Source organism: Limulus polyphemus, unplaced genomic scaffold, assembly GCF_000517525.1.
Source record: "Limulus polyphemus unplaced genomic scaffold, Limulus_polyphemus-2.1.2 Scaffold3399, whole genome shotgun sequence".
In the NCBI taxonomy this organism is placed as follows: Eukaryota; Metazoa; Arthropoda; class Merostomata; order Xiphosura; family Limulidae; genus Limulus; species Limulus polyphemus.
In genome coordinates, this window is record NW_013669009.1 from 97,095 (window position 1) to 113,580 (window position 16,486).

The 16,486-nt window shown below is 31.3% G+C and overlaps 2 protein-coding genes across 3 annotated transcripts in view; one reads left to right on the forward strand and one right to left on the reverse strand.

Moving 5' to 3' along the window:
* LOC106469289 (transcription initiation factor TFIID subunit 5-like) overlaps positions 1-15,001 on the forward strand; it is a 66,484-nt gene extending 51,483 nt beyond the window's left edge. The window contains exons 17-19 of the mRNA XM_013929775.2: positions 9,525-9,647; positions 11,571-11,667; positions 13,209-15,001. Of these exons, the coding sequence (XP_013785229.1) occupies positions 9,525-9,647; positions 11,571-11,667; positions 13,209-13,323 (335 nt within the window). The 3' untranslated portion in view covers positions 13,324-15,001. The remainder of the gene's footprint in view (positions 1-9,524; positions 9,648-11,570; positions 11,668-13,208) is intronic.
* LOC106469288 (ras-related protein Rab-7a-like) overlaps positions 1,683-16,486 on the reverse strand; it is a 22,635-nt gene continuing 7,831 nt past the window's right edge. Inside the window, exons 2-5 of one of the 2 annotated variants that reach the window (XM_013929774.2) lie at positions 8,567-8,629; positions 7,841-7,967; positions 5,632-5,850; positions 1,683-3,346 (exon numbers count right to left, since the gene is read on the reverse strand). In XM_013929774.2, coding sequence (XP_013785228.1) covers positions 3,128-3,346; positions 5,632-5,850; positions 7,841-7,967; positions 8,567-8,619 — 618 coding nt within the window. In that variant the 5' untranslated portion in view covers positions 8,620-8,629 and the 3' untranslated portion in view covers positions 1,683-3,127. The remainder of the gene's footprint in view (positions 3,347-5,631; positions 5,851-7,840; positions 7,968-8,566; positions 8,630-16,486) is intronic. The other variant, XM_022397767.1, reaches the window with a different exon arrangement.

Genomic DNA, 16,486 nt, shown 5'->3' on the forward strand with positions numbered 1-16,486 from the left:
ACAGTTGTTTGGATAACAGTAGTGTGGAGCATGAGACCAAGACCTGCTAACAGTTGTTTGGATAACAGTAGTGTGGATCACAAGACCGAGACTTGCTAACAGTTGTTCGGATAAAACGGTAGTGTGGAGCGTAAGATTGTGTTTTATATGAAAGTAAGCCTATAACAGATGCAGAGAGCACTGAGAAGTCTCGTATAATTCCCTTATAAAAAGAATATGTTGGTTAGCAGTACCATATCCAGTAGCTTGCACATTTCATGTGGACATTTATTGTCTGTACCAGCTGCAAGATACTTTTGTGATAAGCCTCAAAATGCTGTATTTCTCTCTATGGCATCTATGTTTTCATACCAAGTTTTTGAAGGAGATCCAATGTATTCCTATATTCTCCATCCTAAACTGTATTCAAATCAGAATTTCTTTCAGCATCATCATGAAGCCCCCCAGTGGCACAGCGGTATGTCTGCAGACTTACAACACTAAAAACCGGGTTTCGATATCCATGGTGGGCAGAGCACGGATAGCCCATTGTGTAGCTTTGTGCTTAATTACAAACAAAAACATCATGAAATGTGGAAGGGACCATAAACTAACAAAAAGTGGCTACAACCATCACTGATTTGACAAATAACAGCTACTTGTTCATGTACAGATAGGTAGCAACACTAATGTCCTCATTCTGTTAAAAGGTCCCATGCAAGAATACGGATATGTTTCTTTCAGCTTGTACAATCTGGTTCCTCAAAAGACAAGAATGAGCTTGAATTACTTCTACCAATTCCAACCCCCCGTGGCTCAACTAAAAATCTGTGTTTGATGTCCATGGTGGGCAAAGCACAAATAGTCTACTGTGTAGCCTTGTGCCTAACATCTAGTGGGGAATAATAGCACAGTTAAATGCACTTCGTACAAATGGCATAGGTACCTTTTTAGTTCAGTGTTAGTGATCTTGATATGCACCCTTTCCCATTAGGTTCATATATCATACAAAGTAGTATTCTTTCATTATAACTGAGATATGTAACCAACGTTACATCATTGCGAGTCTTACAACCTAATCACTTGGTAAGCAAATTGTTAAGACAATATTTATTTCCACAACCAAATATCAAAAATCTTGTATTTGACTGACTTATTGAAGAAAAGCCCTAAAAACCATATACCGTTGGATTCAGTGTGAAAACCCTTATCAAAGTACACTTACATGGCTCCTGTGAGCAGCTAAAGTAGGAGTACTAAATAAACCTCTGTGGTAAGCAGGGGGTTTGAAGAGTAAAGGACTTTTAAAAAAACATATTATTTAAGAATTTCATTAACTCAGACTTGATAGATTGAGATTCTTAACAACCCACTTAGATTCATTACTCTGGGATGATAACACACCTAATCAAGACACATTCACAGAAACAATATCCCAAATATCTAGAAAACACAACAAATTTCTTATAATTTTTTCCACCAAGCAATGTTTATTATTCCAATTTTTGTTTCAATGCTTAAATCTATCTGTTTTGAAATTTCTGTTTATTAATATTCAGCATCTAAAAATAGACAGCATTCACAAAGCACAATAATCTTTTTTTTTTCAGAGTAGTCTTTCACTGAAAGTGTTCTTCAACTGGACTGTAAAGATTGTGTTAGAGATAAATTATTAGCTCAGTTTTTTATAACAGAATCACCTGTTGTGAAATAAAGATTCGTGAAGCATACTTTATTTTATCTACTTCATGCTAGAACCTAAGTCAAGAATCATTTAACTAAAATAAAACAACTCCATAAAACTTCAAACCAGTAATCTTTACAAACTTATCACATAACTCAGTAATACAGACATGAGATAACATCATTAATCACAGTTATACATTTACAACTTATAGCAACAAGTTTGCAGAAAACCTTTCTCTGAAACTTTTAACTTTAGCAGAAATGTATGATTATATCCAAATTAAACTAAACATTTAGAAGAAAAAAAAAGAGAGATAAAGTGTAGGTAGTACTATTTTTTCTTCAATTACAATTTTACTAACTAATATATGAAGATGTAATACCTGTTATGTACCATCAAAACAATACATCAAGAAAGACATATTTAGTATATAACCTCAAACACGTGTATTATGAAATACCACTTACATACACAGGATTTAAAACAACTACTGCTACTGTGAACAACCCCTACAATAATTTTTTTTGGTGGCATACCTAAATGTTACTAGCTGAGAGATGACGAGTTTTTACCCTAAAAACTGCAACAGTCTGCAAAAGCATAAATCAATAGGAACCAGCTTTTTCATTAGTAATTAAAGCTACACATGACAAATATTCTGCATGAGCTCTATGTAAAATGTGCTTTTTTATTTTTACCAGAATACAAAAGCTGTGGCATTTACTCTACACACATCAACTGCTTTACAAAATCATGTTGGTTATAATCATTTTACTTGTGTCACAAATTTACAAGTGTTAGCCAAAGCCAAGTGTATGTCATGTCAGGCACTTGGGACTGTTATTAACACTGGAAAACAAGTTCACCTGTATCATTCCCTCAAGTGTGAATTCTTATATGCAGTTACATTTCAGTGTTTAAAACATTATATGTAAGCTTCAAATTTTTAAAACAATAATTTCATTGAATACTTACCATTATACACAGTAAAGTATATAATCAAAAGCCGTATTACTTTTTTTATAACTTATCACAATGTTTGTTTAACCTTGTTGATCAAAAAAATTAAAAGTAACATTAGTGTTTGTATTAACTTGTTATTTATATGTTAAGTGAGTATATTTTTAAGTCAATCTTGGTAGTTGCAACATTGAAATGTAATATGACTTACTAATATTAAAAGTATGAAGTCGTTTTTTTTTTTGTTATACCCAAGACAATTATACAAGTTTTATGGCAACTGCACTGTGACACATTAAATTATGAACTTAAGTGTTTACATTTCACAAAACTAAATTACAAGGTAATTCTTCTTAGCTAATCTTTTCTAATAAAGGTGCTGAAATAATACTTTGTACACTTTAAACAACTGTGTAAGAATTTCTAAAACATAATATATAAAGTAATTCTGCTTTGCCAGTCCTTAATAATGAAAATTACTGAAACGTTACACTATATAATTCAACAAGAACATCCCTCAGATTGTGTCTTCTGTTGACTGGTCAACTTAATCTGATCTGGAAATTCATTATAAAGGTCAGCTTGGGACTCCTGAGCTAGTGCATCCTTTGCAACTGTTTGAAAGGCTTGCTCCACATTGATGGCTTCCTTAGCACTGGTCTCAAAATAAGGAATGTTGTTTTTTGTCTGGCACCATCCTTGGGCTCTCTTTGTCGATACCTGCAACCAAAATTGATTTCACTAATAATCCAACTTTTTCATGATGCATTAGCTTAAACTAAAATGTGGTTTATAACTACCTGAATAAATAAGTGCCTTACCAATTCACGATAGTTAAAATTAGTGACTTCAGTCCTGAAACATCAAAATACACTACTAACATCCAAAGAAATTGTTGTTAACCACGCGACGTGTGAAGTCAGTCAGTAGTGTGTAATTAAGTCACAGGTATATCTGTGAAATGAGATGCTGTGCCTAAAACATACACAAAAACTTTGTTTTTTTTTATTTTCACATATCTTATCGGGGATAAACTATTTCATTCGTTATCTGCAGTAAGTGTGTAAATATGAATACTATATTGAATAACCAAATGAACCCACTGGACAAGCTCAAATCAGAGAAGTTGATCTTTTCAACCTGAATGGCACCAAGTGAATTAAGGACTAAACAGCATACAGGTCACAGACTCCTTAGTATTCAGATACAGCAATCTCTGATTCGGAACTAATGACCAAAAGCTGGCAGCATCAACCTCCACAAGGGTTTTGTCCAGTTTTTTAATCAATTAATGGAATTGACTGTTATTTTTATAACATACCCACAGCTGAAAGTGTCCAGCAGCATCAAACTTCAAACCCTGGACCCTTTAGTTCACAACCTACAGGTTAACCCTGTCTATAAAAATAACTAACAGCTGAACATAACTAGAATTCCTAATAAAAAAAGACTATATAAATTCATACAAAAGCATTTAAAATAGTGGTAAACATACAACTAAATAGTACAATTAAATTTGCCCATAAAATGTTTATATTCACAACCTCAATTATATATATTATTTAATATCATTAATAAATAAGTTTTCTGCTTTTAAGTTCTTCTGAAATAACCACAAATAAATTTCAAATTTGTAGCTTTTTACCCACCTAATCTAATCACGAAATATGTATTTAATCTGCCATGTATTTAGTAATAGTTGGATTTGACAAGTTTTATATTTATGCTAGATATATTTTCTATGTTTAAGTACAATTATAAAAAATATATTTGTAGTCAAGTGTGGTTGAATTTGAATTTTTCACATTTTATAATTAGAACTATCAGTCTGATGTTTGCCTACCCAATGTATAATAAATGTAGCAAAATTACCACACTGTTACTCATAGTAACAAAACTACTAATGGTTAAAAGCAAGGCAAAAATAAACAGGATAACCCCTGTTAAGAATAATAATGTTTACATTATTTCTTTTAGTTTTAACATACAAGCTTTTAATTATTTTCTAATGAGTCATCTTATGAAGAGGAATAGTAATTTAGTGTCACTTGATGGTAATCAGCTTTTCATTAAGCAATTTTAGTTTTTTACATCTTACTATAATGTACATAGCTTGTATGTCATTATCTATGTATGTAACCAAAACTCCTGCACCATCTATTGAATGGCACCATACACAAAAATTCATAAAAAAATTCACACTTTGGGTACTCAAGATTCAAACAATTAGAAAAATAACTATGGTACGTGCAACGACCATTTCTTTATAATAAAACACAATTTTAAATAAAAGTAATCTCCGTACATCAAGAACACGACTTTCACTAGGACTATACAAGAGGGTTGTATCTTTATTGACATAAGTTTTAAATGAAGTACTGAGAAACTGGAGTTCTTAAAAAAAATACATTTTTTCAATAAAGGGTAGCACTTTTAATATATAAAACCATTACAGTTTATACGAGTAAAATGTATGAAAATTTTGAGCTCTGTACATTGAATCATTTTGATGCAATGAGTTGCATATACCTAAAGAACACAATTTGAACAATTTTCCTGTGGAGTACTTCTGAGGAAAAAAATCCTTTTTTTAAAAAATCTTCACTTTTTTCTAATTTTTTTTCAATGAGGTATGAATAGTACGATTAGTTAATAGCACAAACAACTGCCCATAGGGCTGTTTTTCTGCTAGTCTTACTAATTTTCATATAATGCAATCTATGCACTGTTTGTAGATTAAGTGCTCACATTTGCTTTTCTTCTTAATTTGGGTTTCATTATTACCAAATTTTTTCTCTTTTTTTGGGGGGTGGAGGGGACAGTGCTGTAACTACCATCTTTGTTGTTTCACTGAGATTATATGTTTGTATTGTAAAACAACAATAAAGAGAAGAAAGTTATAAAGCTGTAGTATCCATTATTTCCAGCTATAAATAGTTTAAAGATATCAAAACAATTTATTTAATTAACTGATATCTACAGAAAATTTACGAGTCAACTGTTACCGTTCTGTTTTCCAGGTCTATTTTATTTCCAATCACAACAAAAGGAAAATTTTCAGGATTCCTGGGAGAAGCTTGAATAAGGAACTCATCCCTCCACGAATCTAATGATTTGAATGAATTTGGAGCAGACACATCAAACACAAGCACACAACAGTCTGCTCCTCTATAGAAAGCCACACCTAAGGACTGAAACCTCTCTTGTCCAGCTGTATCCCATATCTACATGTTGATAAGATAAGAAAAAAAGGCAAAGGACAGATATGAACATTCAAAAGAAAAATTAACAAAATAAATACATTCTGACCAAAATGTAATATAATAGTAGTTTTAAACTTGTATTTATACTATTAATATATATATATATATATATATTATTATCAAAATTAACCAAAGTCTCAACAAGTGTTCACCTTCACCAAAACACTAATTTGTATGATGAAGTAATGGTAATTTAGGGTAGAGAGTGAGATGAAACAATGCAATAAGACTGGAAATACTTTAAACACCTCTCTCTCATCTTGACCTGACCTGTTGAAGTATCCAATGCAATATTATAACTCAACTCAACAGACAAAGTACATTGTAAATGCTAATTTCAACCCTTCTCAATGGAAGGTTATTCTGGACCGTTTTAAGACGAAGTCTTACTTTACAAATTCCAAACATCTTAGCAACTGTTGCACAAACATTGATACATATGAGTAACAACCGTATTGTAAGACTTACACACTTAGTCCTTCACTCTTTAGCACCACTTTGATCAAATATAAGATCACATGACCGTAATGTAGTCTTAAACTTTAAGTAAGGTAACGACAAGAATGAGAATTATTCTCATTGTAACAACAAAATTAGGTCCCTGTCAAAATAGGAAAATGTTCACTTTGAGAAAACAACACGTCACACACACAGAAAGTACATCAGATAAAATGGGTAGAGATTGGGAGTTTTCTGAGCTCTTCATGATGGGCTTAAGGTAGATCAGACAGAGAGAACTACGACAACATTTAAGTTCAACGAAATCGTCAATTCCACTATATCAACAAAAGTAGCACTTCTTGTATAAATATTATTGTATTCATTTTCTCTGCATATAAATACATAAGTATAACAGAAGGAGTATACAGCTACTGAGTTATCCACAGGGCACATCCAGTTTCAGTCTGGTAATTTCAAAATTGTGTTTAAGTGCAAAGATACACAAAAAGGCTATCTGAGCAATGCCAACCACGAGTATCGAACCCCAGTTTTTGGCTTTATAACCTCTCAAACTTATCAGGACACTGAGCTGAAAATGATGGCTGAATGGAAAGTTAACAAAATAATCAGTTAGAAAAATGCTTCATGAAAAAAAAAAAATCAAGAAAGTAACTACAAACAAGATAAAAATAAATTCTGAAATGTTAATAGGTTTATTTAGCTGGTGATTTGATGGTTTGATGCCATATTTTTTAAAATCATCAACTACAGAGGATTTGCTATTATATGTGTATAATACTTAACAAATGCATAAATCTATATTTTAATTTAAAATCCACACCACTTTTGCTATGCAAGAAATAATCCCCCCACCTAAATCTGATAACCAGCCTAATGTAGGGGTTGGATGAAGCCATACATAGTTGTATGGTTTGTTTTGATTTTTTGCATAAAGCTACACAAGGGCTTTCTGTGCTAGCTGTCCCTAATTTAGCATTGAAAGACTAGAGGAAAGGCAGCTAATTATCACCACCAGCTGCCAATTCTTGGGCTATTCTTTTACCATTATAATGCCCCCACAGCTGAAAGGGCAAGCATGTTTGGTAGGACGGGGATTCGAACCCGCAAGCCACACATATTCCATTTAAACATAAATACATTCATGACTGATGGAAATCAATGTCAGGACACATATCAAGCCCACGTAATTCCAGGGAAATCGGAAGTTGCACCACTAGAAAATAAAGCAAAACCTGATAATAAAACAAGATACACAAATAAGTTTTAAAGGTGCTCCCATCCATGATTCAGTCTAACCTATGGGATACATCAGTAGGTCTTCTGAAATATTTATGCCATTAGTTTTATATCCAGATTTATTTCATTGGACTCAAAGATTATTTTTTGTAACAAGTATTAAAGTTTTTTTATTCAAAAAGTTGCAAAAAAAGCTTTACTTTTAGTAACAAATATGAACTTCTATGATTACTCTGTAACCATTTACACCTACCTGCATTGTCACAAGTCTGTCATCAACCATTAGCTCTTTGGATAAGAAGTCTGCACCTATTGTTGCCTTATACTGATTGCTGAATTTTTTATTAACATACTGGTTCATAAGAGATGTCTTTCCCACTCTTGAACATAAAACAAATGGATATTTGTAAATTTAGCTATCATCAGTAACTCGACAAGAATCACATTAAGTAAATATTTATTTATTAAAATACACCACCTATATGTATTTTAATAATTTGAAAAAAAACTTTCTAGATAGTTTTAACGTGCTTCAAGATATAATGAAATTTAAAAAAAATATTTTAACATGTACTTAAAGTATAATAAAACTAAGTTTTGTCTGCAGTAGCTTTTTCTTCCAAAACTCTAAACATGTTGTATTTGTATGAACAAGGCTATTAGTACGAATCAAAGTTAAAATCAATATCAAAACAACTTATTATTGCAAAAGTAGGCTTTATGATAACTTTTTATATGACTAGAATGTTCTAGTCATGCAACACTCAAGCCCAATAATTTGTAGCTGTAAAATCCATTAAGTTACTGTTATCATGATAATGTCACCATGTTGTGTTCACAGGCTACATTTTAATGTCTTTTGTTCAGCATATTTTCTAGGAAGGATAAAATACTGTACAGAAAGTACAATGTTTAAGTCAAAATGTAACAAGCCAAACCAAGTATAAAATAGTAACAAATAAATTGTCATCATACATACCCACTATCACCCAAAATAATAACTTTCAGTAAAACTTTTTTTCGGGATGTCATTGTTCGATTTCTGAAACAAAAATAAAGAGCCACGTGTTTTAATGCTTTTGTAAACATTATATTCTTCAAACAATCATGAGTAACATTAACAAAAACAAAGAATGGCAGTAACTTGTAAATTTGATACTTAAATTCACAACAACGTGTAAAACAATGCATTAGAAACTTGTGAATGTGATTTTCAACAAACTTGTTAGTAAGTTTCAAAAACCCATTATCTCCAATCTGTTTAGTCTTTTTCTGTTTATATTTATTGTTTAGGCAAGCCAAGTCAATGACCTGGCTTGACCTTCAAAATTTGACTTGGTTACCTGTATTTTCTAGTTTGAGTATGCTTGTAAAGCAGCAGAAACAGAGTCACACATTGTTTCAGAAATCCAATAGCTACTCAAACTAGATCTAAAAATTAATTGTGTACTTCCTTATGTGGAATTCAATCAAAATTTACTGTGAATTCCCATAGTTTCTGTCCTATGTAAATGTATTTTATTCACAGTTGCAAATTTTTATGCAGTAGTAACTGTGACATCGATAGTCAGAAATGTGTCTTATTCATTTTTTTCTTCATTGCATTTTCCAGTCATTTTGCTGTTTCTTAATTATGTGTTTCAATATTTTACTTTCTTGAAATATAACTAGCTTAAAGAATTATATCACACTTTAGCTTCCTTAAAGTAATATAGCTTTTTCACTGTTGGGCCAAAGTTTTCTATAAACTTGTACCAGAATAAAATGAAATTGATTTACATTTGTTTGAAAATTGCATAAGTGTAAAAATAATAATCTTCACTATCCTCTTCACAATCTGTTTGTTTCTGTTTTATTCATTATTTTTTTCTATCGAAACATACCTAATATTTTGTGTTCAACTAATCCTTAGATAAATTATTCATTTTATTCTCTAGGTGGTGACAAGAAGATACTAGTTTGGGATATAGCTACTGGACACCTAGTGGCAGAATTAAACAACCATTCAGAAGCTTTGTATTCGCTTTGTTTTAGTCGAGATGGGACAATTCTCGCATCAGGTTAGTGCACAAACTTTATTTTAACAAGAGAGGTTATTACTTGCCTTTTTAATCATTTTTATGTGATATATATATAATTAGTTATGCCAAAATATGTATATTTCAATTTTTTCTCTAATTTTGAATATGCAAGTAAAATAACCTAAAAAATCATTTAAAAATGTTTTTTTTTTAATTAAGAATACTAAATTCTCAATTTTTTTTATCTTGCAATAGATTTTTATATTTTTTTTTTGTGGATTGCACCACAGATTATGCTCAAAAAAACTGACAGAATGTATAGTCTTATTCTTGTTAGGACAACTTAACTGTTTATTTCATAAACTAATTGTTTTGTGACAATGTATTAAATAATAAGCAGAGTAAACTTTTTAAATAGTTATCTAATTTTATTATCAAGTTGCTGGACAGAATAATAAGTTAATTTTTAGATAAAATATAGTGTTGTTTTATAAAAATAGATCAAATATTGTTGCAAAACACATATCATTGTTAACTGAGAACTGCCAGTTTGAGCTGTAAACTTTCATCTACTCAGATATGAGATGACAGAAATTTCCAAAGATGTGCCTTTACTTAAAGTTCTTTTGTGTTATACAGAGCAGTATTTAAATATCCAGCTACTGTGTTTTAAAACACTATTTTTTGTAATTACTTAATAATGTCCTAAATAGAAGATCTACGTGTAGTATTTTCAAGTAAAACTGATTTCCCCTCAACACCAAAAAGTTAGATCCAAAACAATAACAGGAGATTCAGTAGGATATTTATTAGAGTAATCCTGAATTTCTTAAATATGACTGAGATTGTGAGAATTAAAGAGACTCAATGCAAATGTACGAAATGCAATAAACAATCTATTAAACACAAACACAGCGTGTGTATTTGCTAGCATGAAAGACAGCAACTTTTAGTAGAGAACTAGCTCTAGGCTATCGAGTTTCTTTACAGACTATAGTTGATGAAAAACCTCTACAAGACTATGAAAACATTATGTGCAGGTAAAGTAGTAATGTAAGGCTTTCCTAGAGGGAATTGTGGCATCCACGTAATTGGTTGTTCCCATTAGAAGATAAAAGAGGGTGTAACCTTGAGATAACACATGATTTACCATTGAAGAAAACTGCTGTCTTTTTTTGTATACAAGATGCAGTCTAATAACTATTTCTCTAATGAGCATACCAGGTTATATTAAAATAAAAAGGTAAAAAATTTATGGTATGCCTTTTTGTGTGTGTGATACAAATGTAAAGTAGGAGAATTTTATGGAGGATTCATAGAATATACACTTTTTTATCAAGTCTATGTGTGTGAAAGTTAATCATGCTGTGTTGGTAATCATAAATGAACCATATTCTGAATTTATGTTAAAAAAAATTTCTTTGCTTCCACTCTACATAATTATAAACTAAACTGGAAATTTATTCAGTTCTTAAATAAATGTTATTCAAAAATAGTCTTTGTATCATCTTCCTCACTGCTGTCAGTCAACTAGATGCTGACACAGGTCCGATCGTGAGGGTTACCATTCTAACTGCTTACTGCTGTTTGTCAGGAAGATAATGAGCATATAACTTATAACCTTTGTACTTCAAAACTGATGCAGCTGTTCCCTAAGCATCTTTTAATTAAACTTGTACAAATGATATCAAGTAGAACAACATTAAAACATGGCTTTTATAGGTTTTAATGAATATATAAGTTGGATGTGTAGTATAAATTACAGTTGGTAAAACATGTGGAAAGTTTTTTTTAGTTAGGAAAATTATCATATTTTTCATTTGTAAAGCTAGAGTTTAAATTGAAGTCAGGTAGTCACTTCTCATGAATAAATTGTACTACAACTGGCCCTTTTTTTACCTTGTTTTAAAAATATTAAAACAGGATTTGTCTAATAATAAGTTAAATATGTTTTCTTCTCAGGAGGCTTAGACTATTGTGTAAAGCTTTGGGATTTTACCAAACTGAGTGAAGAACTGGATTTGGAAGATTTAAACATATCCCATACACCTAATGTCAAGTGAGTTCCTCATATTGTATTTAGTTTTTAACCAGATTTTCAAATGGGGGTTTACATTAAAGTTTGCCCTGCAGTTTTCTAAAATATTGTTTCAAAGTGTTTTAGATTATATGCAGTTTCAGATAGGCTTATTCTACACACATTAATGTTTTTTTGTATTCATTGAGCATATGAAATTAAGGCCCCTCCTTCAAAATGATTAAAAGAACTACTTATTTCTGAATAGACTAATTTATTTATGTTTTATTATGATGTATAATTCCTTATGCCAGCAAAGTGTGATCTATAAATTGGCAGCATGTGTGACATTACATAAGAATAATAATAGTATGAGAGAAAAGTTTCTTTACTGGCTCTATTTGGGTTTACAGTTAAGAGATGTATTGCTGAAATTTTATTATATTCTCACTGGAACATGTACAGGGTCAGTAAAGAAAGACGTGTTACAAATTATTATCAGTTTATGCAGATGTAATATCACACATATCACTGATGTTTATTTTGTAAACTTGAATTTCTGACAGTTTTGAAAGTTCTGCATTACTTAAAGATTATGAGTAATGACAGCTTGAGTGTTGTAGGCTTATTTGGCATTTCTTATCATAGTTAGTTATATTTCCAGTGATCATATCACAATCCTTCATTGTTGTAGAACATAAAAAACAAAGTATACAGATGTAGAAAAGTGCATGGGTTTGAATATTTGTGTCATAATACAGTCTTACTTGTTATTTCCATCTCTCCTTTTTTATTATAACTGTGGATGGCTCTTAGCCTCTATGCTTATTGTAGTATGTTTTTGATTTTATTGTACAGGGTATCCAAGCATTTTGGAAATACTCTTAAAAAACCATACTGGGAAACCTTTTAACATAAATACACACAGTTTGTCCAGTGCAATATGTCCAGTCTTCACCTAACTTCCTACCAAGTTCTTTGCTACATGGCAGAAATAACCTTTAGGAAGGTTTCTTGGATACGTTGATGCAATTTATCCTTACTTACAACCTTATTAGTGCAATCCAAGTTTTTTATGAAGCTCAAAACAAAACATACCCAGAGAATGTGGGGCTAGCTGATTGGCTCTCCTCCATCCAATCCACCAACTGTGGAAAGTTTCATCTTGCATAGGGTGCTTCTTCTTATCTTAACCTGATGAAACCGTCTGTAAATCACCTTATTTGTAGGTGTACTGTTGATAACATCATTTACGTATGGTATTTAAACTTGGTAAACAACAACACGCATTTCACATTCCCCTTCATATTCACTATTTGGCTTCAGAATGAAATCCTGTATTTCTCAGGCACCTAATGCTCAGGGATTTTTTTATCAGTGCCGTAAAAAACCATCAAGCATTATTCTTACACATGCAAAAAAACTGTGCGTCTCCAATAAATGGTTTTCCCGACATGATTTTTCAAAAGTGTTTCCAAAATTATTGGACACCTATTGTAATATGGATTTCTTTATTACATGTTAATGTGATTAGAATGAAGAACAGTTTGATTAAATAGAGATATTGTTTTTCTTTAATGAAGGACAAACACAGAGAGCTATCTGTTAGGCAGTTACAGGACTAAATCTACTTCAGTTTTATCACTTCACTTCACCAGAAGAAATCTCCTCCTGGGAACAGGCATGTACCAGGGTTAACATAAGTTTCAGGCTTCGAGAGGACTGTCTTCCCATTCATTTCATCTCGCTTCAGAAAAAACTTGCTTCTGGCAGCAAGCAAGTACTGGTTAATATAGTGCCATTTCTAGGCACGTACATTTGCTGAACAACTACACCACTGTCTTCGGTAGAAGTGTTTTGGCAAAGTTATATAACAAAGTTCACATTATATGAGAGCCACTTTTCAGACACGTTTCATGACTATTTTATGTTGTCATTTTTATTTAGATATCATAATTTTGTAAAAGAAACATACATATTTATTGCAATGAAAAATCAAACCAAGTTTCAATCTCATTATATTTGTTAGAAAGAAATGTGCCATTACCTGCAATGATAAACTTCAAACTTGTTGATTTTTTAATAACTCCTTTTTTTCCTTAATATGAACAAAATAATTTTTTTCTGAAACTGAAATAATGATTTTTTTTACATTTTCAAACAAATTTCCCACTCGATGTAATGACCTTAGTGGTATGAAATACTACATTAGATTTTGGAGATCAGTGAGGATGTATACAGTTTAAAGTATAGTTTCATTGTTTTTATACATTTTATGCTATGAATGTATTAGTTCTTTTCATTTTTTTAAAGAAATCATAACAATTTTAAGTCTATAACAAGAACACTTTACTGGTGTCCATTAGAAACAAATAATTAAAATATTGTGCCTGTAAAATTTATACATCTAGTATATATTAATACCTACTGTTTTCTAACTGTCATAAATTCACATAGAAGATCAGCTCCTATTTTCAATCATCTAACAACTAACAGAAAATTTTGTGTTTCCTTTACTACAGCTTCTCAGCAGATTTCAGGTACACTAACAAGTATCATGCCTAACATTGTAAACTCATTGGTTCTAAGTTGATAAAAAGTTTAGAAAAAACAACCTTTATATTCCAGATATATATATATATAAAAGAATTTTTTACTTTAACCAACTTTCTGCCTTTGCAGATTCATCAGGGTTAATATACACAACTGGTTTGTTCTAGTTTGCATCTGTTGGAATTCCACGTACTATTTTGTTTTTGTTTCAGCTTAAATTTATCATTAAATTATCAATGTTTCCATTCTTAGAACATAGGAGTGCTAACATCCAATTAAAAAATAATCATTTTCTGTACATTCAACATTTTATGTTTGTTGTCAGTATAAGAAGCAAACAGAAACTTGCACTTTATTATTAACATGTTTAAATGTCCTTGTGTGTCAGTAGTTTTACTAAGTGCAAATTAGTTAGGCCATAATTATTTAAAGCGATTTTCTAATAGGTTATTTTGATCCACCAAGAGATGAATAAATTATTTTCATTTAAAGAAGAAAAGGATAATAAACATTTCACTTGAAGTGAATGACAGTGAATCAATGAAAGTTGAATGTGGTTACAAAATTGGAAAAACCCTTTTGACCTCACCACTTTTCTTGAGCTTTCAGTTGGAAGTTTTAAGAACTAATGAATATTCTTATGTAGTATTAACGATAGCCAAAACGTGTTTTGTTTATATAACAGTGAGTACTCCAGACTTCCATATACTCGGTTTAGTAAAATAGTCACCTAAAACTGCAAAACAAGAAGACGATCCCAAAACAGACATTCTTTATCTGTTGTTTGTGTAACAATAAAACCAAGCTGTATAAGTCAAAAAGAGATATCCAGTTTATTTGTGATACTTTATTGCAGCAGCATTATATCTTCATTTTGCTATGCATCTAGTTTTTAAAAATACAGGTTATAATTACAGTTTATGTAAGAGTGCTGAAACTTCACAATTGTCTCACTTATCTGACAAACTTAAAATAGATTTGGTAATTATTTTGAGACTTGGAAATCTTGTAAAAGGACAAGGATTTTATAAGATGAGAATTTTACTCACTTTTCAAATTTATTTATGCACATTGTAGTCGTTTTTTCCTGTAAAATTACCAAGAAAATAACACTGAATTTTGTCAGTAATTTGCCTGCAAGAAAGTTACTGTTTACATTCCATCTCCAGCCATTGTTCAGTTAATTGAATACATTATTTATGATTGTTGCAGCATCCTAAACATCTTCAGGTATGGATGCCTTATGCCAGTTGAATCCTAGGAACCATATTACTGAAGTTGTGTGTACATAACACCCACTATTTGTGCACCTATGCAACACAAACAATACTAGGCTAGTATATGTGATCATGGAGAACACCATTCATCCATTACACTACTGTTTCATCTTACAATCCATCCATGTACCAATATTCTTACATGGGACTGTCTGTTTCAGCTGCTATACATTCAGTATCAGGACTCGTCTATGTTCAAAGCTGAATTACCTGATTCAACATCTTTAGACTTACAATCTGTGAGTGTATTGAGTTGCTTCTCTAGTAGAGTTAGGCAACTTGGGCTCAAGCTTTGCCTACAAATACTTAATATGCTTGAGCCAAGTTAAGAAATGGTTGTAAAGACTGATACACGTGAAAACATATCACACTCCTGGATATACTACGTTAAATCAAAGAGGGGTAAAAAGTGTGCACCTAGGCTACCTTATAATTAACCACATCTGATTAAATTAAAATGGTTAAATGTGTCTGCACTGAATAAAAAAAATCATGTAAGGAGGAATAATTTAATCAGACTTTCTCAGAGGCCACTACAGTCCCTATTCCCAAAGTCACAGGATCTCTAAATTGTAGCATATAAGGTTTAAATACTATAAATTTTCAATGTGTGAAAAAAATCATGTAAGGAGGAATAATTTAATCAGACTTTCTCAGAGGTCAATACAGTCCCTATTCCCAAAGTCACAGGATCTTTAAATTGTATCATATAAGGTTTATATACTATAAATTTTCAATGTGTGAAAAAAATCATATAAGGAGGAACAATTTAATCAGACTTTCTCAGAGGTCAATACAGTCCCTATTCCCAAAGTCACAGGATCTCTAAATTGTATCATATAAGGTTTATATACTATAAATTTTCAATGTGTGAAAAAAATCATATAAGGAGGAACAATTTAATCAGACTTTCTCAGAGGTCAATACAGTCCCTATTCCCAAAGTCACAGGATCTTTAAATTGTAGCATATAAGGTTTAAATACTATAAATTTTCAATGTGTGAAAAAAATCATATAAGGAGGAACAATTT